This window comes from Stomoxys calcitrans, chromosome 5 (genome assembly GCF_963082655.1).
Source record: "Stomoxys calcitrans chromosome 5, idStoCalc2.1, whole genome shotgun sequence".
NCBI classification, from domain to species: domain Eukaryota; kingdom Metazoa; phylum Arthropoda; class Insecta; order Diptera; family Muscidae; genus Stomoxys; species Stomoxys calcitrans.
Genome location: NC_081556.1, coordinates 61,299,435 through 61,324,576, shown reverse-complemented (window position 1 = coordinate 61,324,576; position 25,142 = coordinate 61,299,435). Strand labels below are relative to the sequence as shown.

The window sequence follows — 25,142 nt, the reverse complement described above, 5'->3', positions numbered from 1 at the left end:
TTCCAAAGAAGTTTCGGTATGCGGTTCGGCCATAAAAATTGAATATTTTTATTGAGTTCTAACCACGAAAGTTACGCACAGATTGAAAGGGACCGCAAAGTACCAATTTGAAAGAAATTAGGCGGCGACCAGGATAATATTTAAATGAAAGGTCTTAAGGGGTAAAGCACGAGTCAACCAAGTTTCTGGTTGGCCCAGACACCACCGGTGGTATTTCCCTGGGCAAATTCTTCCCTACACCCCAACTCAGGTACAAGCTATTTTAACTTAGCTCGTTCTATTAAAGGGTGATTTTTTAAGAGCTATAGGAAAGTTAAAAAAAAACACATTTAATTCAGAAAATTGCCTGAAATTTTTACTTGATAGTGCGGTCTGCGTGACTGCGCCTCAAATGGTCCATCCGGTTAGTCTAATTTTGGCATATTTTTTCCAATGTTGTCTTCCAGGCGTCAATTGAAACGGGCTTGTCTGTATAGACATGAGCTTTAACATAGCCCCACAAAAAATATTCTAAAGGCATTAAATCGCACGATCTAGACGGTCAATGACCGGTCCCGAACGTGAAATAAAATGTTTACCGAACTTGCCTCTCAATAAGTCCATTGTTACGTGTGGCACCGTCTTGTTGCAACCACATGTCAAGCAAGTCGAGCTTTTGCATTTTGGAGAAAAAAACGTTGGATATCATCTTTCGATAGCGCTCACTATTCACAGTTACGTTACGATTCGCATCATCTTTGAAGAAGTACGGTTCAATGATGCCACCAGCCCATAAACCGCAGCAATGCTTCTGGCTGATCTCCACTCCAAAATCGACAATTCTGCTTATTTACGTACCCATTGAGCCAAAAATTAGCTTCATCTTTGAAACGTGCGATGAACTTTTTAACAGAGCAAGCATTTTGATAATAAAATTCAATCTCTGACACGAAGTTTCGAGATTTCTTTCCACAGGCTTTCCAAGCCGGAACTACCAAGGCTTGCATGTATCATTGTGCTTACTTTCAAAACACTTTTTCGCTGGAGCTTTTTTATTCATTCTGACAACACTACGCAACCATTTATTTTGATACGTTTAACTATGCTAATGTCGCACAGTGGGCTAAACGGCGAAAAAAACTTTAAAAAATTCTAAAACTTTTGGCTGTTGCAAAATTTTCTAGGCATTTTTAAATGAGGAAATAGGCTTTTGAGGAAATGGCGTTATTTTTAAAAATCGACTAGAGACATTTTTATGATTCTTTCTGTGTTTTGTAGAAGAAGTGTAATAACTGTCACGTAGTGCTTTATGTAACAGTAAAAATAGCATTACTGGAAAATAAACTTATTTCAGTATTTTGATTGCCACAACCATTGCAAGATATACATCAAGTTGTTAGAAACATTGCAAGCTTTAGTTTAAAGTAAAAAAATCAATCATCGCGGAACCTTCTTTCCGGTGTAAAAGTTTTGAAATTAAGTAAACAAATTGGGTGATAACGGGGTGTTTTGACATCGAAATTAGTCTTTTATTAATATCTCTGCCTTCTGAAAATGGAAAGAAATGAAAATGCTTTAATGGGCAAAGTTTATGAAAACTTGAAGGAAAGAGGAGTACCTTTTTCGAAAAACTTTTGGAAATTTTTGACAGAAAAAATATTTTTCATATGGAAATCGATTTCATTTTCAAAATTTTTAAAAGATATTGATTCTTTTTTATTTTATGCATATGCATACTGTCACAATTTTTGTGAAATTTCTAGTATATAGCTTAAAAATTGGCGGGGTTATTAAGAAAATGCTGAAAAAACCAAACGAATGTCATGGTACATAATGTATAATTTTTTTAGATCTTGCTTCCAGAGTTCTTTCTCCAGTGTTATGCAAAGACAAATTTGCATATGAACATTCCATTAAGGAGCAGGGGAAAACTTCTCGCATTCCAATTAGTGCTGTCCGATTCAAGTTTTAAGCTCTATGCTATACGGTAGCCTCCAGAGTCCTAAATCATGGAAAATTGTTCAGTAGTTCAAAAGTCCCTTAAAAGTTGGAAAACTGGTAACTTTGACACTCTGTATCTCATCCTGTATTAAAGATGTAGACCAACAATGCCAATTTCCCGAAAGAAATAACTTACATCGATCTTTCGATTTTAGTTCTTGGATTTATAAAATGTGGATTTATTTACAGATTTTGCTGAAATTCGGCACATTGAGCGGCATAAGGCCTGTTTTAAATCCAAGATGCCATAAAAATTGATTTAATATCCAAAATCGCTGAAACAGCAAAAAAGTAAGATTTATTTTGGTTAGTTCGAATCATTTTCTTTCATTTTGGGTATTTTGAAATAAATCACAGCTAACTGAAAATGAGAGGACAGCCCTCTGGAAAAAGGCGTACAAACTAAATCGATATATGTACTCTATGGAAATGGAATAATATTGGAATTTGACAATGGATAATTCAAAGATTCTTCAGTAGGGTAGGGTTTTATGGAGAGTTATCAAAATCGAATCTAAAAAAAAATCTAAAATCTAAACATACATCAGCATATAATTTTCGCGGGCATAGGAAAAGCGAATAAAAGCACATATACAGTGCAAAAAACTTCACACGGGTTTTTTCAGTTGTCGCATTGTTGTCATTCTACAATCCTACTTCACTGCCAACCCCTATTTCCTACGTCATTGTCCGGCTCTCGCTGCTAACAGATGCCGCCACCTAGGTGGGCACAAAATACCAGACATGAACCTACTTACGGGCGTGGTATGGAAAACCATTTAAGATTTTGTAAGTAGCACGGAATTTCCGACTTAAATATTCTTTTTCGAGGTTACTTCTTAGTATTAAAGTCCATAGTGGTATGGGGCGGATTAATATCCGCACCCTCTTTTCAACCAAACCTACTTCACTTATTTGATCGTTCTAGTTTTATCATGCAACGATCGCCGTGCAGTTTACACTGTTTGTGTGAACGCTACAGTAAAATGGGATACATGTATTTCTTAAAATGTAGCCGTCCATTGTTTATTATTTTAAACCCATGGTTTCTTAGACAAAATTTCTTAGAAATCGTTGTTAATGGTGATTTTGATAACCGCTTCGAAGATTTTCTAGTCCAATTTTTCATACAAAGATTAAAAAAATGAACCACCATTAGAAAGACTGTAGCAAACCCATAAAAATTTTTATTTGGAAAAATTAAGAAAAATATCAATACAATTTTGTCTTAAAAATATTTTTGACGTATTTTCTTAAAAAATGTCCTTGAAATTTATTATTCATAAAATTTGTTTTTATTAAAATTAAGCTTTAGAAAAGATTTTGTTTATGGAAAAAATTTCATTAAAATTTTGTGTTTCAGAAAAAATTTCATTGACTTACACCTGGTACTTATGACTGGTTGATAGAAACATATCTTAGGCCAAATATCCCAGGAGATCGCCTGTCACGGCAGCAGCCTGCATATAGTAAAGGCAAATCCACTGAAACATCCCTAAACGACCTAGTAGGCTACATAGAGGGTTCTCTCGCTGTCAATAAAGTAAAACCGACGTCAATCACGGCGGAGTTGGAGTTTCTAGGCATCAACTCTACCTCCTCCACTTTGGAATATAGACATTAACAACATGTTATTGTAGCTGAAAGAAAAAAGGTGTAAAAGTGGTCGCGTAAGCTGATAACGTGGCAATTGCGGTTAGGGGAAAATTTCCCAGCACTCTAAGAGATATACTTGAGGAAGCTCTACATGCAACAGCAAAGTGGGCTATCGTAAGTGGTCTAGATATAATTCCGTGCAAGATAAAAGTAGTTCTTTCCAGCAGGAGATACAAGTTGCCTTCAGTGGAACCTGTCTCCTTAGGAGGAGGGAATGTTCCATTTACAGAAAGCGCAAAATACCTGGGTGTTTTGCTGGACAGGAAACTGAACTTCAAATACAAAATTTTGGAAAGGACAAGAAAAGCCACTCTTGCCCTATACACCTGGAAGAGAGCTGTTGGCAAAAGTTGGGGATCTAGACCGCGTGTCATGCATAAGGTATATACTGCAGTTGTCAGACCTATTATGCTATATGGTGTTGTGGTCTGGTGGACGGCACTTCAAAAGTCCAACTTTTGCTCAATACTTAACTGGATCCAAAGGATGACTTGTTTGTGCATCACAGCCGTTGTGCATCACAGCCGCACTGAGGATGACACCATCTAATGCACTGAATTTAATGCTACATCATATGCCTCTGTGCATTTTGGCTACCCAAATTGCTGCACCCACTGCCGTGAGGCTAAGGAAGCTTTCTCTTTGATCATGTGGCTGTTATCCATATTACTAAAGCCGATGTTCCAGGCAGTGTGGATTACACCCTACCTGAGCCGCTTTTTGATAAAAAATTACTGTACCACTATACCTGATAGAACCGATTGGAAATACGATATCCCTGGTTCCAAACTAAACGACCAGGTGTACTCTAAAGATCTAGAACTGGTCATATCGAAAAGGTTATGAAGCGGAGATTCTTGTAATTAAGGATGTGGTGGAATGGCTAAGAAATAATCTCATAACGACGATTGGCATAAATATCTTCTCAGACAGCCATTAAATCCCTGGAGAACGTATTTCTGAACACAAAAATCGCCCTCGGCTGTCGCAGATCTCTCAACGAGATGGCTGAACAGTTCAAAATTCACCTGTTCTGTGTGTAGGGCCACAGAGATATCCCAGGGAATTGTAAAGTGGATGAGCTTGAGAGACTAGAAACTACCCTACACATTCCAGAGATACTGGAATCTGTGAGTATGCCTCGGACCAGGCCCGAAGGACAACAAATGATAGATGGTTACAAAGAAGGGGCTGTGAGCATTCCAAAACTATGTGGCCTAATCTAGATTTGAAGAGATCTACCGCTTTACTTTCATTGGCTAGAACAGGCGTCCCAGTCATTGTGTCCGTCACGGCATGTCACTGTCTAATCGGAAAACATTCTGACGGACTGGAGCAACGACTTTTGCAGAAGCTGTGAGGACATCAAGAAAGAAGAGGCTATAGAACCCCTTCTGTGTGTGTCCCGCACTAGCAGTCACAAGGAGTTCCACATTAGGTCCTCATTTCTTTGAGAACCTGCCTGATTTGGCGGATGTGAACATTCGCAAGTTATTGGGCTTTTTAAAGCGATCTGGATGGTTCAACGATAAGAGCTAGAAGTCATCTTCCTTCTTGTGTTCCTGTGGTATCATAATGGACGAAAACGTCTAAGTGAGTCTGATGGCAGACTGCCACTTAAACCTACAGACTGATACTATATTCGTTTTTCACCGATGAAAATCCATTCTATGGTGAGGGTATAGTAGGAGACGTAGTCGTGCAATTTTCATGGAATCGAGTCAAAATTGCCCGATTCCGCAGCCCTGGTCAAAACTTGGTTCTATATTGCATGTTGACATCTAAAGGCTCTTCGCGAGTTTGTATATACGAAGGCTATATACAGATATAGTCCGATATAAATGCGCCTTTAAGAAAAAACTTATCGAAAATAAGTTTCAGACCAATAGCTTAATTTAAAGGTCTAGCTGCTTCCTGTGATTTATTGCCTCAGAAACCGTACATTGGTCCCATAAAGCAATCCATCAACTAAACATTGAACAGCACATAGCTTTGCAGGGTTGTAAAGGTCAGATTGCAACTCAAAATGAGACAAACAAACAAACACTTTTCATGATCTCTAACCCCATCGATGCGGAAACGGGATGGGAGGGTACCAAATAGCAATTAACACCATCCAGATTGAGACAAATTCAAAACAACTAATTACAAGATTTATCAGCCGATGACAACCATAAGAACACACCATATGACACTCAAGAGAAACTGGCCGAGCCGAGAGCCAAGGCTCACCGCCGCTGCAACACACTTCGCTGCCAGACCAACTTAGCCAGCCCATCGCAAGCAGCCGATGCCAATTAAAATTAATTTGTAGTTTCCCTCGCTAAATGAGCAGCCGCGTTATGCTGCGAAGTGTCCACTGAGAATATTGGGGCGTCCAGTAGACAGTATCACCGAGAATTCTAATTAAAATGTTCAATTCAAAGTGGAGGTTTTATCGTAAAACTAAGAATTATCACTTAGCATGACTACTCATACTGCATACACAGTAAGCGGTTGACTGGGGGAGGGATGGGAAGACGTTTGTTTGTTTGTATGGCTTGATTTCAAGCCACGATCACCATGATTAAATAAAGTAGCAGCGGGCGGCTCTGACAAACGATTGTGATGTGTGATCAGTTTCACACTTTGTCTCATAAGGCGAACTAAACCGGGTGGGTAGATCAAATCGGATGGGATTGGATTAATTAAATTAGTGGTGGTTGTTGGCCATCACAATGTGACGCCGCAGAAGAGATGATCACAGAGGAACCATTTCCTGTAATTGAACGCTAATCAGGATGTTCATAACACCACCACTGCACCACCCACGTAATTGTTGCCCTCGTAGATAAAGTGCTAACAGACGTTTATTAATTCGATGACTAATCACTCAAATTAATTCTTACTCGTCATTCTACAAATGTCTGCTGTGTTCATTGCCTAATGTTGTAAAATCTCATTTACTTTCAGACATGTACTCCACGCACACTTCATCTAGCTATTCACCTTCCATCTCAGATGGTACTCTAACACCGAATTCACTGCATCATCACCAACATTTGACTTTACCATCGCATTTGGCCTTTGGCTCCTCCGGCTACGACGACGAGACATTGTTGCAGACGCACCAGCATCTGCATAGACTAAAAGCTAATGGTGCCGTAGATGGCACTGAATATGATGACGAGGATGAAAACAACATAAGGACTGCAAAGAATGACACAAATCCTGACGCCGGAGAGAACACTGAAAACAATGATTGCACAGCCACAGCGACCAATGTAGCGGAAGGTGAAGGTGGACAACAACAACAACAGCAGCAACATCACCAACGTCAACACCACCATCACCATCATCATCCAGGGCAGCATCTTAAGCGTAATGGCCGTCACCATCGCTATGCAGAACATGCCCTGAGAATTCCTTCAAAATTACGCAAAGTCGAAAGGGATTCGGCTATGGGCACCGGCAGTGCCACAAATGCACTCAAGTTTAATAAGCTGACAGGAGATGGCGTTAAGAGCGCAAACAATATCGCAAGTGCTGGTGCCGACGGATCCTATCAATGTCAGTTCTGTGATAAATCATTTCCGCGTCTTGGTTATCTAAAAAAGCATGAGCAGGTAAGTCAACACACCACATCACTCAGTATTCTCCGGCGAAAACATGCATTGAAATCAATGGTGTCGTCATTTGTGACATGGGACGTCTTAATTACTATCATTTAAAAATAGACAATGCTTCCGTGCATAAGCTCAAAGGGTGCAAAATAACAATTTACAAAGTACTTAAGACGATTAATTGGAATTAGGTAGGTGAGTTCAAGCAACATAGGGTGGAAAAGATAGACCTTTCGAATGTGGTAATTATTTGGTTACTTTCAAAAGGATACACAAATGTTTTTGCTTCTGTCGTGTGACGACTATGTCACGTTGCCTAAGTAGCACAATGAAATATGTTGCAATTAATCGTATTAAAAAGATTTAAATTTAGCATTTTATACTCTTTGTGCCTCGAGCTGAATGCGTGGAAATGGGTTCGCAATGTATAAGAAGAGGCTTGCACAATTCACAAAAGTAAGGTATTGAAAGGTCTCCAAATTGATACCCATACACAATCTACGCACATTTCAGCCAACAGAAGATTGAAATTTAGTTATAATTATTAACTCTTTTACCTTTTATCAATAGTACAGTGATTTTTATACCCTCCACCATAGCATGGGGGTATACTAATTTCGACATTCCGTTTGTAACACCTCGAAATATTCGTCTAAGACCCCATTATTAATAATATATATTTTTTATCGTCATGGCATTTTAAGTCGATCTAGCCATGTCCGTCCGTCTTTCTGTCGAATGCACGCTAATTTTCGAAGGAGTAAAGCTAGGCGCTTGAATTTTTGCATAAATACTTCTTAACAGAGTAGGTCGCTTGGGATAGTAAATGGGCCAAATCGGCCCATGTTTTGATATAGCTGCCATATAAACCGATCTTTGGTCTTGATTTTCTGAGCTTCTAGAGGGCGTAATTCTTATCTGATTTGGCTAAAGCTTTGCATGAGGTGTTTTGGTATGACTTCCAACTACTGTTCCAATTATGGTCTAAATCAGTCTAAGTCCTGATATAGCTGCCATATAAACCGATCTTCTGATTAGACTTCTTGAGCTTCTAGAGGGAGCAATTGTTACTCAATTTGGTTGAAATTGTTCACATGTCATTTTGGTATGACTTCCAACAACTGTGCCAAGTTGGTCAAAATCTGATTACAAATTGATATAGCCGCCATAAAAACTGATCAACCGATTCGACTTCTTGATCTTGTAGAGGGCGCAATTCTTTTCCGATTTGGCTGAAATTTCGGGTGAGATGTTTTGTTATGATTTCCAGCAACTGTGTCAAAATGTAAATCGCTCCAAAACCTGTATAGCTGCCATATAAGATGATCTTGGGTATTGACATTTTGAGCTTCTACGCAATTCTTATCCGAACTGGCTGAAATTTTCCAAACATTGTTTTGGTATGACTTACAACATGGCTGAAATTTGCACTCATTGTTCTGATATGACTTCCAACCCGATTAGACTTCTTGAACTTGTAGAGAGCGCAATTCTTATCCGATTTTGCTGAAATTTTGTGTGAGATATTTTGTTATGACTCCAGCAACTGTGCTATTTATGGTCTAAATCACTCCATGTCCTGATATAACTGTCATACAAACTGATTTCCTGATTTAACTTCTAGACAGCGCAATTCTTATCCAATTTACTGAAATTTTGCACATGTCGTTTTGGCAACAACAAGTATGATCTAAATTGGTTCAAAGCCTGATATAGCTGCCATATAAACCGATCTCCCAATTTGACTTTCTGAGCACCTTGAGAGCGTATTTACCACTTATTTTGCCTGAAATTTTCGAGGCGATATTGTTCTGTAACTTGTACGGCATGAGAAGCACTGTCCATATCGGTCAATAATATGATACAGCTCATATATATTTGAAAAATAATTCAAATACAAATACGACCCATGGTGGAGGGTAAATAAGATTCGGCCCCGCCGAACTTACCACGATTCTACTTGTTTTATAATAGAGTAGAGGAACTTTAATCTACTGCTCAACAGCTTGTACCGAAGTACCATATTGCACAAAAGAGGGAGGCTAAAGTTGTCAAGTATTCCAACTGGCTCACTTCCATTCAATTCACTTCTTCAAACAAATATAGTAGAAATAGATAACAGATATATATTTAATCTGTTATCTATTGCTACTCTATTTATTTGAAGAAGTGAATTGAAGGGAAGTGAGCAATTCGCGTACATGGGTTCGTTATCGATCCATTGTTAAAATGTAATTTGCTAATTGCAAATTTTGCTAATGAACATTCCACTTAGGAACAGGGGCAAACTTCTCACGTATAAATGAGTGCAGTCCGATTCAAGTTTAAGCTCAATGATAAGGGGCTTCCTTCGAACGGCGTGCCGCAGTGCGACACCTCTTTGGAGAGAAGCTTTACATGGAATAGTACCTCACAAATGTTGCCAGCATTAGGAGGGGAAAATTTACATACTTGAATACCACCATGGAGGAATAAAGCGATGAGCATTGTCAGCGTCCCAAATACTACTTATGTATAAAGATATATTGGGTTGCCCAAAAAGTAATTGCGGATTTTTCATATAGTCGGCGTTGACAAATTTTTTCACAGCTTGTGACTCTGTAATTGCATTCTTTCTTCTGTCAGTTATCAGCTGTCACTTTTAGCTTGCTTTAGAAAAAAAGTGTAAAAAAGTATATTTGATTAAAGTTCATTCTAAGTTTTATTAAAAATGCATTTACTTTCTTAAAATCCGCAATTACTTTTTGGGCAACCCAATAGAACATATTGCATAAGTACGGTAGGGTGGTTGGGATTTTCTCCCGCCGGGCACATCTGCGCTCAAGAATTTTGAGCGAGCGCAAGGAGGCCTTCCAAATATATGGATTCAAATGAGGATGGCAGAGTCTAGCTTAGTTATACACAAGTATTGTGTTGATCAAACTCTTTATACGATTAATGGTTTCTGAGCGAGTATGAGTCCCTCACACTTTAATTCTAAAACTCCTTTTTATTGAAACCCATATTGCCCTGATCGATCTACGTATAAGCCCGGGGATTTTTGACACATGGGCCGGTTCCCGGGTCTTAGATCCATATATTAATCCAGATTTGAATTCTTTATTCTTTATTTTTTCGTGGTCGGCCTATACACTGATTTGGGGGTTTTTGGGGGATAAGGTGCTCAGATACTACAGTGGCCAGATTGAAATGAAATAAACTCCAAATCGAAAATAAAATAACCCCTAATAAAATCATCCCCAACATAAATGAAATAGACCCAAAATTAAAATAATGAAATAAATGTTATTTCATTGTGAAGTAATCCTTAAACAAAAAAATTTTTGAAATTATACCCACAAATGAAACAACATACAAATTTTAATTCAATTCACTCTAATTCATTTATCTTATATGCAAAAAGTCCATAAAAGTATTAAATTTTCTAATTCTAATCATATTCATCAAAAATTTGCATTGTATCATCAATTATTTGACAGACCGAACACTGAATTTATTCTGCTTTGATAGCTAATGCGTTGACCTGCAACACTAGACATAACGCCCAACGGACATGACTCCGATAATAATTGAGAAAGTTTAACTTGACTCGTCGCTTTCAAGTTGATGCAACGTTTTCATTCTCCAATTGAGAATTTTGCCCCTTAGTGGAATGTTCATGGGCAAAATTTGCATTTGCAACCGGTTGCTTATACACATATTCTGGATATGGTAAACATTTAAATATTAACAGTCTTTTTCACAACTCTTATTGTAAATTATAAATCAGTTTATTTGACAGATTTCCTTTATAGGACTGTCATGCCTTTTGTGAATAAGGCTATAAAATTATAAAATGTATGGAGGAATTAAAAATTTATGTATAATAGAATTTTTGCCAAATAGTACAAGTATTGCACCCTCCAGATTCTACGGAGTACAATCGGGAGATCGGTATATATGGGAGCTTCAGATCATACTTGGCATGGATATGAAAGGTCATAGGAGAATATGATTATTTTTAAAAAGCAATTCTTCTGAACGTAAAATATTTTAGACTGAACATATTATTCTTTTTGCTTCACCTAAATCATTATAGTATTGTCTTATTCGCTACTGCGTACTGTAAATAATTAGATTTCATACCTTGTTGCGCTAGGTTGGCATACATAAAATAAATAAATAAAACAATACAGCAAAATCAGTTAAGAATCGGGCCCTCTCTAGGGGCTCAAGAAGTCAAATACGAAGATCAGTTTATTTGGGAGCTATATCTAAACACGGATCGATTTGGCCAACTTACAACCGCCGAAAACTTTCCTCAATAAGTAGTATCTGTGGAACGTTTTAAGCCAATTGCTTTATTCGTATAGACGCTATATTGACACCTTAGACGGACAGAAGGATTGTCGGATCCACTTAAAATGTCATGACGATCAAGAATATATATACTTTATAGGGTCACAGATCAATACCATAGGTACTAGATTACTCGTACTATAAGCACTGTAATTCGAATTGCATATTTATTCCATTACTGCAATTTAACACCAGAATAATATGAGTTAAGATGCATATTTTTTTTTTGACTAAAGATCCAGTATGCACCCCAAGCGAGATTTTCGATAGCAAATATATGGTGACAAAAAACTATGCCTTCGTTTGCCCTATCTACCATACTTTTGTGGTGATAACTTACGCATTTGCTCCTGTAGTCGAGGGTAATGCTTCAAGCGCACAACCATTCGTTAGATTATCAAACGAGGAAGGTACGGATAAACCAGAGGCATGCGCAGTTTGTCCGCATACTTTAAGTACAGTTGATGTTTCCGATTCTGACAAAGACAGTCATCGCAGCCGAATTGAGAGATGAGGACAGCGGGATGACGGCAGTAGTAAGTGAGGGTTTTGTGAAGCTCACAAGAAGATCGGCCGTGCATCCGATATCGGCAGTGCATCCGGCTCAGAAGTTCGGACATGTGTTGAACTCTGAATACAAATTATGAACTGCGAGTATAGAGGAGACATCTTAACGCTGCGTTTTGCGTCAACAGAATGTATTAATACCAGAAAAATCTCTCCCTGCTGCGCAAAGCTCGACCTGGTGAGAAAGATGGGCGTCATCCAACTCACAAAGGCGATGGTCTTCCGGTAAATTCGCGACGAAACACATGATGGATTCTTAAACAAGCAAAACCAAGGTTTTGTCGCGGAGAAATGAGGTCTCCTACAGGGAGGAGAAGAAACTCTCCTCATATTGAGACATCGAGCAGTGCAGTGGTAAGACACTCAATACTGCCTAACGAACAGGGGGCCTACGACGAAACCTGCACCGACTTTATCTATAATGGGAAGACTAGAATAAGCAAAGACCCTAATATTCAAATATTAGGCAGTGCAGAGACGAGAGACTCGACAAAGCCTGAGGAACAGAGATCCAACAATGGAACCACCAATCATTTTCTCAAGATTCGGAAGACTAGGAAAGGCAAGTCATCCAAATCGCTCTGATGGATAAAATCAGCAAGGGCAAATTCATATTCTCTTAATTCAGGAGCCATGGATGACCCGGAACAAATTTTCTGAACTGAACCACATCAACTACCAATTATACTTTGCTAACACTGGTAGTCGGCCGAAGACCTGTGAATTTGTCATAAAAACTTCAATTTAATATTTTCCCCAAAGTTGTCAACGTCGGATACAACAGTGATGAGACAGGGAGACAATGAGCATACCTGGCATCACTTTATCTGCCTTTCGACTTTTTGACACCGCCACCCCCGTCGGAACCGTAACGGCTGGTGAAGAAAGCAAAACCGATAGGAAACGAGGTACAAATGGGGTGCGATGCGAACTCTCACCACATCTCATGAAGTAAATAGTACCAAAAGTAATAAGTGGGGCCAAGCCCTGGCAGAGTCCTTGAATACTAACGACCTAATAGCACTTAATATTGGTAACACCGCTACCTTTGTTACTAGGATTAGGGGGTTTAAGATGTGATATGTTAGGAAAATCTGATCGATAAGGTTCAGGATTCGAGGGTCTCCAAAGGGCACTCCTTCTCAGACCATTGCTATATCAGGTTTAGAGTAGCACGGCCAGCGCCGAATCCGTAATAAGTCGAAAAACAACTGGACAAAATTTGGAAGACTAATCAGAAGAAAACTTGGGCTATATAATTTAGATTGGCCAAATATAGCAGACATTGACGACAATGTCAACATGATGACGACTACAATAGTCGGGTGCTTCGAAGATAGTTGTCCTCTTCAAAAAAGGAAATCAGCCCAAGAAAATCCCTGGATAACCGGGGAGATTTGCAAAACGGGAAAGAGGACGGCAGACTTTACAACAGAGCACGTCGTAAAAAAGCAGAAATTGATTAGGATGTGTATTACACACGGCTCAAGGAATACAATAATATTATCTTACCATAAAACGCGCCTCCTGGAAGCTTTTCTGCGAACAGGTCAATAGCGTTAATGACGCCGCCAAGATGAAAAAGTTTCTCTCAAAAACCCATGGCCAAACTGAAACGTTAGTAGACAACATGAGAGTGAGAGCAGAGACAACGGAGGACATGTTGAAGCTTTTTAAGAAAGAACATTTCCACAAGATAATAAATGCGCTCTCTAGTGTTTTATATAGCAGCTATATAAAAACATGGACCAATTTGGTCCACTTATTATCCCAACCAATCTATACTAATGGGAAGTATTTGCGCAAAATTCCAAACACCTAAATTTACTCCCGCGAAAGTTAGAGTGCTTTCGACAGACAGACAGACGGACAGACATGACTAAATCGAGTTAGAATGTCAAGACCATCCATATTGTATATACTTTGTTTGGCCTCAGCTCAATATTTCGATTAGTTACAAACGGAGGCCACCATAGCGCAGAGGTTAAAATGTTGGGGACCACTTCAGTTAGTTCCTGTGGAGGCTTTATAAGATTCGATTGTATATCAATATAACATTCCATAAACCACCAGCATTATAAGAATTATTTTCTTATTTGCATTGTGCTAGATTTAAATACATCTACGAAAATAAAAAAAAAAAATTAAATTTGAAGTAATCAAAACGAAATGAAAGCTGGATCCACCCAGCTAAGTTCCTTTTTAGTTTGTTGTCATACCTACTTCTTGAGTTTAAATAATATTTTGCGCTCATTGTGCTCGTTTGTGTTCTTCTTTGTGCGTGAATATTCAGTGATAGCGACCGCGTCGGCAATGTAGACTCATTAAGATTGTTATCAGGTATTTTGGACGATTTGTGCAATTAGCATATACAACGCAAGATATCGGGGTGGTGTGGTGAGAGAGAAACGGTGGGGTAGTCATATGCACTTGCACATATGTATCTTGTGGTATGGCTTGAAAGTGTTCTTAGAAAACTGTTTGAGACGAAGCAACTAGCAACAGCGGCTTCCAACGACCTTTGCATACCAAAACATCCCTCGTTAAGATTGAATAAGGATGATATTCGAGGTGATAAATGGCCACTAAAACAGACCGTAGGTGGCATTGGGGCTGGATCAAAGAGCCACTTACTACTGACTGCAAATAGGTACTCGGGCTTTGAAACAAATGTTCTAATACATTATCATCCGCAGCAAACTCAGTTGTGGTGTACTAGAGACATGATCGCTGTCAACGCATCAGCAGCGTTTTCTTGATCCCCATCATCATCATCAACGCTATTTTAGATGATTACCGCAACCGAGCGGTATGTTTACTTTGATATGTTAAATCTAAGCGACAGTGCTGACCGAATTGGCCAAACTCCCTTTTGCTCCCTGCGTCCAAGCCATAACCCAAGCGTGGCCAAGATTTGTGCACACTGAAATTAGCCCATTTGTATGCAAACGGCTGTGTAACGCTTGCTCATAGCACCGCTGAAGTGGATACCACTACAAACGAGTAGCGCTTCGCCTTTCTTGCTTGCATTCATCAACTCCAAAAAATTATTGTGTGTTGATTATGGTTTTTTAAACTGTTTCAGAGACCAACAAACAAATCATTATAAATTATGTACTCACCCGTTCTTTGGGGTCTTTTCGCTTGTTGGTCCGCCCGCCCCCTCCCTCTTCCATCTATCTCTCCGTCCGATTCCTATTGGCATGTAAACATTTTAAATGAGAGAACTGCGACCATCACCGCCACCTCATCCATAAAGAGTTCAGATTCTGTCAGAATCCAATTGAAAACTGCGACTGAATATGAGGAGAACGTGCGGTACGATGATAAGCGACAACATCAAAAGTTGTTACTCAAAAAATTTGCGCATTCAGATAACAATCTTCAAGGAGCCAACAACGTGCCTCTCCAACAAACAAAAGTGAGGTGAACACAACCGAAGCGAACAGCTAGTCAGTTTAGGTATCCATCCATCCATCCAACGTTTGGAGTTGATTCCGCACCAGAGATGACAAATACCCATGCTAACTGTCATACAGACATACAAACATATTTGGACGTTGGACGTTCTACATACTCTGTGCTCGATTTAGGAATGCTTAAAACATTTAAGGTTGCCACATTTAAGTGATGAAATATTTTCGAATGAAATATTTGCAATTGCCACCGAAACAGGTCTGACTTTTTGCCTTGCTCGATATGTGCAGTCAGCCAATCTGTCTGTCTGTCAGTCAGCCAGCCAGTCGCACCAAGGAAGATCTTTTAAAATCTTGAAGGTGTAAAAAGATTTGTAGCAGCAACAACTATCACGATAAAGCTGCACAGTGGGTTCCGTATATAACCGGTGAAATTGTTTCTCATTTTGCATTCGATTTTCTTTCAGAGCCATGCCGAACACTTGCCATTTAAATGCGACTACTGTGCCCGTCTCTTCAAGCACAAAAGGTCGCGAGATCGTCACACCAAATTGCATACCGGAGATCGACGGTATCGATGCCCCCATTGCGAGGCGGCTTTCTCCAGAAGGTAAATATTTACTTCCGACATACCCATCTCCCTCTCCCTTTTAGGCTCATACGGATACTTAGCGGCTTACTAATTCGCCAATCTCTTTGCTCCCCGTAGTGACCATCTGAAGATTCACATGAAGACCCACGATAACCAAAAACCATTCCAGTGTACAATATGTAATCGAGGTTATAACACGGCGGCGGCCTTGACGTCGCACATGCAAAACCATAAAAAGCAAGCGGCACTCCTAGCGGCAGGTGGAAATCCCCAGGCTCTTAACTACAGTCCTCGATCGACGGGATCGGCTTCCAGTAATAGCAGCTTGCAAAAGCGGCGTTATGCCCTGTCGTTGGGAAGCGAGCACAGCCCTAGTCGCCTGGAATTCAACAAGCGCGGAAGATCATCATCATCGAATCTGTTAAAATGTACATTTTGCTCAAAATCGGATTTCACCACAGTGGAACAGTTGAATAGTCATCTGCAGGCGCAACATGAAAAAGAATTGGCCCATTCCATGACACCGCCAACTCCGACCAATGTGCCATCCACGGACGCACCAAACTTTCAGATGACATGTGAATACTGTACCATGAAATTTGCCAATATTGCCGCCATGTTCCAACACATGCGATCGGCGCATGTTGACCGTCTTACAAGTCCCAATTCGTATTTCGAACATTTCAATCGGCTGGCGGCTTGTGGAACTTTTAGTCCGCGCCTATTAACTGGACAGCCTTTGCGTAGCACCGCCAGCGCTGATGAGAATAGCATTAAGGAAGAGTCAACTCTGGCAAGTCCAAAGTCGTTGGATGCCAGCGTTCGACAAAGTGAAGACGAACCCACAGACCTTAGCCAAAACAATCGCAGGTCGCTAACGCCGTCCAGAACACCACAGAAATCACCACAAGATACAGCGATGGCTGACAAACCAGGGGTATTCCTTTGCAATCAGTGCAATGCCGGATTGCCCGACTTTGAATCCTTCCGCAATCATTTGAAATCTCACATAGCACAGGGCTTGAATATGGTCTGCCACCACTGCGGCCTCATGCTTAGAGAGCAATCGGAGTACGAGAGACACATCATCTCCCATTTTCTAATTACGAATTCCGAATACAATTGCTCGACAAGCTGTCAGAAGTCATTTGGGAAGCCCGAAGAGCTTCAGAAACATCTTATGGAGCAGCATGCCACAACAATGTATAAATGTGGCCTCTGTAGTGAAATGTTTGAAACGAAAGTGGCTATTCAGGTTCATTTTGCCTGTACTCATTCGGCGGAGACCAAACTATTTCGTTGTTCCGCTTGTATGGATGTTTTTCGCGCAGAAAGTGACTTTAATGTTCATGTTAAAACCCGACATCAGACCGTGAACAACAATACCTCACCGGTGAATTCCTTGCAATGCATGTTCTGCAGAACTGTGTGTTCCTCCGATTTGGAAATGCAGTTCCACTTGGCCGCCCACGCTCGGCAGTTCCGGTGCCCTTCATGCCCAGAAACTTTCCATGTGGAGTTTCTACTTGATCGCCATATGCAAACTCATCACGCCGGCATCGAGCGCCCTGCCCCAGTGCAAAAAGAGGCCTTTAACGAACATTCGCCGCCTATGAGTAATAACGCCATTGGTCCCATGAACTCGTTGTATGTGAACGCTCTCTTCGGAAAGGGGCCCCTTATGCCGCTGAATGCTCAGAATAATAACAACAGTATACTAGATTACAACATGGCGTTTGCGTCACACTTAAATAAGGGACTTTTTCCCAATGCGGCTGCCAATAAGTTTTACAATCCGCTACAAATCGATACAAATGCTATGAAGCATTCCGCATTAATGTATGGACTATCGCAGCGATATTTTGACACAAATCGCACAGTCATGGAAATGTACCAGCAACAACAGCAGCAGCAACAACATCACCATCAGGATAATACCAAATCTAGCAACAATTACTTTATCAGCCCAAAGCAACCAACAGCCACGCCCCACTTGCCGCAGGAAAGTCACGTTCGTAGTGAAGTAACAACTTCACCCTCCACCGGATTCAGTTGCGGCATATGTGAGCGCAATGATTTCCGCACAGAGTCTGAAGTCCATTCTCATCGCAAAATTGTGCACAACCTCAAGACCGGAGTAAGTCTTAAATGTGCTTACTGTTCGGGAAATTTCAAGTCGCGAAGCGAACTAGAGCACCACATGAAGACTTGCCATAATTCTACTGGAAAACACAAATGTTTGATATGCGACGAAATATTCCCTTCGCCCGCTATATTGGCGGAGCACAAATTGCAACATTCAAAGGTTGGCCAATCGGGTCGGTGTTCTCATTGCTCCAAGCCACTAGCCGATGTGAGTGCATTCAAAACTCATCTCTCTGAACACAACACCGAGGGACAAATGCCCGTCCAGTGCATATGTTGCCGCCAATCTTTGCATTCCGAATTCGAGATAAGTCTCCATGCCAAGTAAGTGGAAGACAATTTTTTTTCACAAATATCTAAAACAATGCATATGCAAGCAAGTAATTAACTTGTCCACAACCCATTATCTACTCGTAGGTTCCATGTGAAGACCTCCTCTGTGACCGAAAATGTTTGCGCCCTTTGTCTGGAACCAATCTCCAGTTCACCTTCGGAAGCCAAAGTATGCGAAAAATGTTGTCGAAAACACAATCTCAACAATAAATTCAAACAGCAGCGAGAACACTATGATAGACCAAATGCCGATCAAAGACAGTACATAGCCAATCGTTGTAATCTCTGCAAAATGGTTCTGCCGCATCCGCAAAAGTTACAGGAACACTTAGTAGAACACACCTTTGTTGGCTGCGAAGATCGCGGCTTCAACTGTTACATCTGCTCCTCCGTCTTCACGGCTCCTGGTGGTCTTCTAAATCACATGCTGGAACATGGCATCAACTCCAAGCCCTATGACTGTAACCTTTGTCCCGAGAAGTTCTATTTCCGCGCAGAGTTAGACCATCATCTTATCGACCACGATCTGCGAGAATCCTCCTCTCTGAAAAATGAAAGCGATCCCCATACTCCAAAAGCAGAGCACCAGGTCACTGTGGACGAGACCAACAGTGCCGATGGCATGAGGCTGTCAGAACAGCCCCATCTCTTGAACGAAGTCAAACAGGAAATTGTGGAAGGCGATAATCACAATCATCCGGAGGACGATGAGTATATCGAAGTGGAAAAGTTGCATGACAACAACAACCAGGTGTCATCCAATGCCGAAGTAAAGGACAAGGCCAAGGAAAGCACCGAAACAACCCGGACGGAAAAGGGCATCTGAATGCCACCACTGCTATGCCAGTCTGCTTTTAAAAGACAACTATGAATAGTATTACAATTGATCGTCATATTGCTTTAGCATTTACGTAGATTTTTTTTAACGGGCTGTTCACATTTGAAAATTATTTGCATACAATTCGCCAAATGGCTTCCAAATATAAGCTCCACAATATTTTACAAATAATCTTTTCCCAAGTGTGAATATCCAGTAAGATGTAACCCTAGGAAATGCCCAACTTTATATAGACTATAAGCACCCAAAGTATTAGCGATGCATTTCAAAAACTTCAGTATTCACTCCTAAGTATATCTATTACTACCGATTATTAGCTCGTCGTCGTATTCCGTATACACTCAAACTCACATACCTATAGGAACCAACATAGCATGCATACACACATATATACGTACATACATATATAGGCAAACATATAAAAATATTTATTTATTACTAGTAAATAGTTATGACAGTATTATTGTGATAAGAATAGGATGTCGGACATTGTTCGCTTTGTTTTCTTTTTATGTTTGAAAATTGTTATTGGATTGGGCACGAAACATGAAACCCAAACGGATTATTCATATGTTTCAATTGCGACCGTTTAAATTTGTACAATTAATTTTGGTTTTTAATGTAAGTAATTTACTACACAACTGAACAAAAAAATACACTTGAATGCATTCAACGTAGAAAAGTACATGTACATATACGTACGATATATATTTATATGTACATATAAACAGACATGATGGTAGTTATACACAAACACGTACATATACATCAAAATATACATACATATATATCAACCAACAAAATCCCATACACTCATACAAGGATAAACTCATTTTATTAAGCACTCTCTGTAATTAAATATCAACAGCATTTTTTGAAAAATAAAGTTTAACAAAGTACGTATGCAGTTTTTGTTCTTTTTGATTGCCAAATCAAGCGAAACACATGAGCTTGTGCAAGGTAAGTTGCTCATTTTGCTCTAAATTTGTTTTGAGAGATCAAGATGGAGCACAACGATCGGCTATAGATGAATGTGTGAGCAACGGAGTTAAGGTGAAGTTTGAATGGAACTGCACTCACTTAAGGTAGTTTCAGATGAGTTCAATATTAGACCCAATTTGTTTCATCAAATCTGCCCGAAATATGCCAAATTCATACAGTGTTGATTTTGTATTCACAATAGACCCATTTATTTGACACATTTTGTTTGTTCAAAAATTATATCGAAGACATCTATTCGGATATTCTCGCCAGGATTCGGCTTACGGCGTCGGCGTCATTGCAGTCATGCTTAACTCAGCGCCACGATGGCCATCATGCTGAACTATTAGTGTGATGACTTTTTTTTGCATATTTGGATGAGATTTTGTTTAAGATTAGAAAAACCCCACGCACAAAATGGTTTTAAAATTTTTATATCTACATTTTAGGCAATTTTTTGAAATCCCTATAAACAGTTATATAATTGAATACAAGCTTTAGAGCAACATATATTAACATTACATAGGATTACCAAACACACAAGGAAGGAAACAGACATACACGTTGCCGTTGGAGAGGATGAATCTTAGTAAGAGGTTGTCCTTGTTGCGGCAGGATTTGCATAAGTCTTGCATAACTTTGATTGCACGCTCATAGCACTGGTCGTTTCGGGCAATGTTGATTGAGTATTCATCCTCCAGTGGGTCTTCAAGCGTTCGAGAGCTTTTGGGTAGTCATTCGGAGCTACAGATAGTTCTTCAGAATCGTTTGTGCGGAACAATTGACAACTCAACCAATGATCGGCCCATGAGTAAGAAATTAATGAACAGATTGCACGCAAGCTGTTCCGGGTTTCAGGCATCAGAATAAACACAGGAAAAGCTAAAATGACACGAGAGTTCCAGCGTGTATAGTCGATATTTGGGATCTGCTTAAACTTTACAAAAGGGATCTATTTTGAGAAACTATTTCGTATATGAATTACTGAGTGATTTAGCTTCCGTTCAGTGGAACAATATATATTCTTTGATTGACATTGATGAGAAGGTTACATTTTTAGAAGAAAATACTCTTAAACTGTTTGACAAGCACGTGCCTATGAAAACTAAGACGATATCACACAAACAGCAGCCTTGTTTCAATGAGACCATAAGAAGATTAATTTTGGTAAGAGATCGGTCATACAGATGGACGACATTCAAGACAAGCTGGCTTCGTGAAGAATATAAGTCATGTAGGCGACAAGTTGTGAAGGCAAAATCTGCATTCGATGGTGATAAATATAGATCAAATAGATATAGGCATAACTACTACACAGAAATGACGCCAATTTTGTCCATTCAAATCGTTTCTCAGCTGATGGGTTGAACTGAACGAGGCTTTTTTGAATATTGAAACACCTTTTGCTAGAATAGATGAAAGTGACTAAAATATGGTTTCTAGTTTAACATATCTTTCAGTTTCTATAGTGTTAATCAATGTGATGTACTTCAAGCTCTTTCCAGTGTCAAGTCTTCTGCCAATGGTCTCGACGACATTAGTCCTTCGTTTTTAAAACCTCCCATACCCACTTTGTTGCGCTATATCACACCTATTTTTATACCCACCACAGTAGGATGGGGGTATATTCTAATTCTAAGACCATATTTGGATATATAGACCTATTTTTCGATAAAGGGTCTAATGCCCATAAAAGCTTAATTTTTCATCCGATTTTGCTTAAGTTTTAAACAGTGAGTAGTTTTAGGCCTCCCGACATCTGACTCAAATATGGTTCAGATCGGACTATATTTAGATATAGCTGCCATATAGACCGATCTGCCGATAAAGGGTCTGAAGCTTTATTTATTACACAATTTCGCTGAAATTTGAAACAGTGAGTAGGTTTATGCCACCCGCCATCCGACCCAAATATGGTAAAAAATAGGACTGTATTTAGATATAGCTATCATATAGACCGATATGCCGGTTAAGGGTCTGAAGCTCATAATAGCTTTATTTATTACCCGATTTTGTTGAAATTTGAATTACAAAATTCAATAGTGACTTATATTTATAAGACCACTCAATGCCTGTGCCGAATTTGAATGGATAAGTTGTCTAATTCTAATCGGATTGTGACGAAAGGGGGTTTACATATATACCCGAGGTGGTGGGTATCCAAAGTTTTCGGCCCGCGCGAACTTAATGCCTTTTTACTTCTTAACCATGTTTTAATGACATCTTTTTCTTCAAAAAGTTGGAAGGGGGCAAAAATTATTTTACTGCCGAAAACGAATAATGAATTTCGCCTACTTTCGATATTACCCTACTTGTCGAAAGTATTAGAAAGGCTCATGCATTAACAGATGAAGTTGTTTCTTGAAGAACAAAGGCTACTAACCGAACGACATCTGGCTTCCTAGCTGGTCGTAGCTATGCCAATGCTCTGATCGATGTTGTGCAAGGCATCAGATGCAATATTAATATAAATCTTGTCAGTTGCCTTGTCCTTTTGGATCATTCGAAGGCATTTGATTTAGTCGTTCACAAAATGTTAATCCCTAAGTAGTGACAATGATCGACTCTAACCTTAAGAATAGAAGTCAAGCTGTTTTTTCCGCGCAGAATCGGTCAGATTTCTTACACTTGAATAAAGGCGTTCCCCAAGGATCAATCCTATTCTATAATTATTCGTGCAGTGTCGATAACGTTGTTAGTTATGTCGATCAAATTAATGTCAGTCTGGTGGCCATTTACAGTTGGGCTTCTGAAAATAGCTAAGCACTTAACCCATCCAAAACAAAATGCATAGTTATATCGAGAAATAACCTGGTTACTTCCCCTCTTCTAAGCCTTATTTTAAATGACAGCGTCGTTCACTACGTGAACTCCTATAAGAATTAAGGTGTAATATTTGACAATTCTTTGACTTGGAAAAAAACATATTAATAGACAACGCTATTCAAGTTTACGGTATGCTGAAAACTCTATGACATGTACAACACTTTATACCACAGGTAGTTAGATACATTATCGCCAAATATTGTGGTGCAGTGAATTGTTTGCTAACTGTGATTATGGCCACAAGAATAAATTAAAAGTACTTGTAAACGACATTGTCAGATTTGTATATAACGTAAAAAGGTTCCAGCAGCATGTCACTCCTAGCTTATACATTTTACAAGATGGATTTTGCAAGGATATTGGATCTGCGTAGTTTGGTTGCCTTGCATAAGATAATATTTACACGTAAACCTGAATATCTTTCTTACAGGTTGGTATTTGCACGTTCCTTGAGAACAAACTGCTTGATACAGTTCAGAGATCACTACCTAGTCTCTGATAGAGATTTTTTTTGTGTATGTAATCTCTGGAACTCCCATCCAATACACTTGAGAAATATTCCAAGTGCCACAACATTTAAATATAAGCTTCAAAACTACTTCACTTTGTTGGATTAATGTTTAAATACGAAATGATTTTGTGAATTACTTTATTTTAAATTATCTTGTTTATTTTTTTCTTTTGTTTGTTTCTCTTTCGAGACGAGCTGAATGATCGAAGATGCAAATGGAAAAGGAAAGACAAAGGTAGCACCACACCAACCACTATAGGACGCGTTTCGTTGTTGGTTAGAAGACTTTTCAACCATATTAGGTGTGATGGCTTCAAGGCCGTGCGTTGGTATGTTGTATTTAAATCGTATTAATTGCGAAAACGTATCTATGATACAATTATCACATTAACCAAGCTCGACAACCCTGCTTATTAGCTGTACTTTTTCCAATGCATTTATTGTTGTGTAATGGCAGACATTCTTTCTGTGGTAAATTACACTTCTTTCCGTACCACACATGATTTTAGTTCATCTGTTGGAAGTTGTATTGATGGCTTCGAACGCTAAGACAAGACAACGCTAAGATAATCTTGTTTAATTCTTAATTAAAATAATTTTTTTAGGTAAATTTAATTTTCAGATTGCACTGATTTTATATATTTGTTTTGTTTTTAAAATTTCGTTTAAAGTTAATTTAATAGTTTTTTAATTAGGTTTAATTAATATTCATATACTTTTGTTTTTATTTATACATTGCAATTAGTTTGCCTTAAGCGCAATTTGTCACAAATGACCTCTAACATTTTTAATTACACATTGTAGGTAGTACTATAAATAAAAAAAAAAAATAAATGAAATAAATAAATCCCACTCCTCTCTGCGAAGTGACGAGAGACATGAGTGAAAGAGAAACTTCATGTCGTCTCTCCAGCCCCCTGTTTCGATAATCTCAGTTTTATTATTGCTGAAGGCTGCTTTCAACTGGCCATAATTGCCTGCTCAAAGAAGTACTCTATGTTTGGTGATTTAGTCGACCCATGAAGCTCTTCGTCCGTGACAACGAGATCCATCCAAATAAATCATTCATTCATAAATCAGAGTAGGCTTCTTTTTGATAGCCTTATGGATTCCTGACTGATATGGGGTTGGGATTTCAATATCCTCAGAGGAAAGCTGATTGAACACTATTGCAGCTCAGTGCTTTCAGCCTGTTACATTGCACTGTGGAAATGTGGATCCATTCTTTGAGTATTCTTACTTTTAGGAACCACTGCATACCATGAAAAACCAAAGAACGGATCACCATTTCCATAGAGTTGTAACAAAAAATGCAATGAAAGCATTTGTGGTTCGCAACAAGTCAACTTCATGGGAT

The 25,142-nt window shown here is 39.2% G+C and overlaps 1 protein-coding gene across 4 annotated transcripts in view; it reads left to right on the top strand.

Moving 5' to 3' along the window:
* The window catches only part of LOC106088697 (zinc finger protein 423 homolog), a 145,658-nt gene extending 125,300 nt beyond the window's left edge, over positions 1–20,358 (top strand). For 2 of the 4 annotated variants that reach the window (XM_013254348.2, XM_059370004.1), the window contains 4 exons: positions 6,589–7,241; positions 16,027–16,169; positions 16,269–18,620; positions 18,714–20,358. In XM_013254348.2, coding sequence (XP_013109802.2) covers positions 6,589–7,241; positions 16,027–16,169; positions 16,269–18,620; positions 18,714–19,455 — 3,890 coding nt within the window. In that variant the 3' untranslated portion in view covers positions 19,456–20,358. Of the gene's footprint in view, positions 1–6,282; positions 6,448–6,588; positions 7,242–16,026; positions 16,170–16,268; positions 18,621–18,713 lie in introns of those variants that run through there. The other 2 variants (XM_013254350.2, XM_013254349.2) reach the window with 2 other exon arrangements.
* Positions 20,359–25,142: the final 4,784 nt, after the last annotated feature.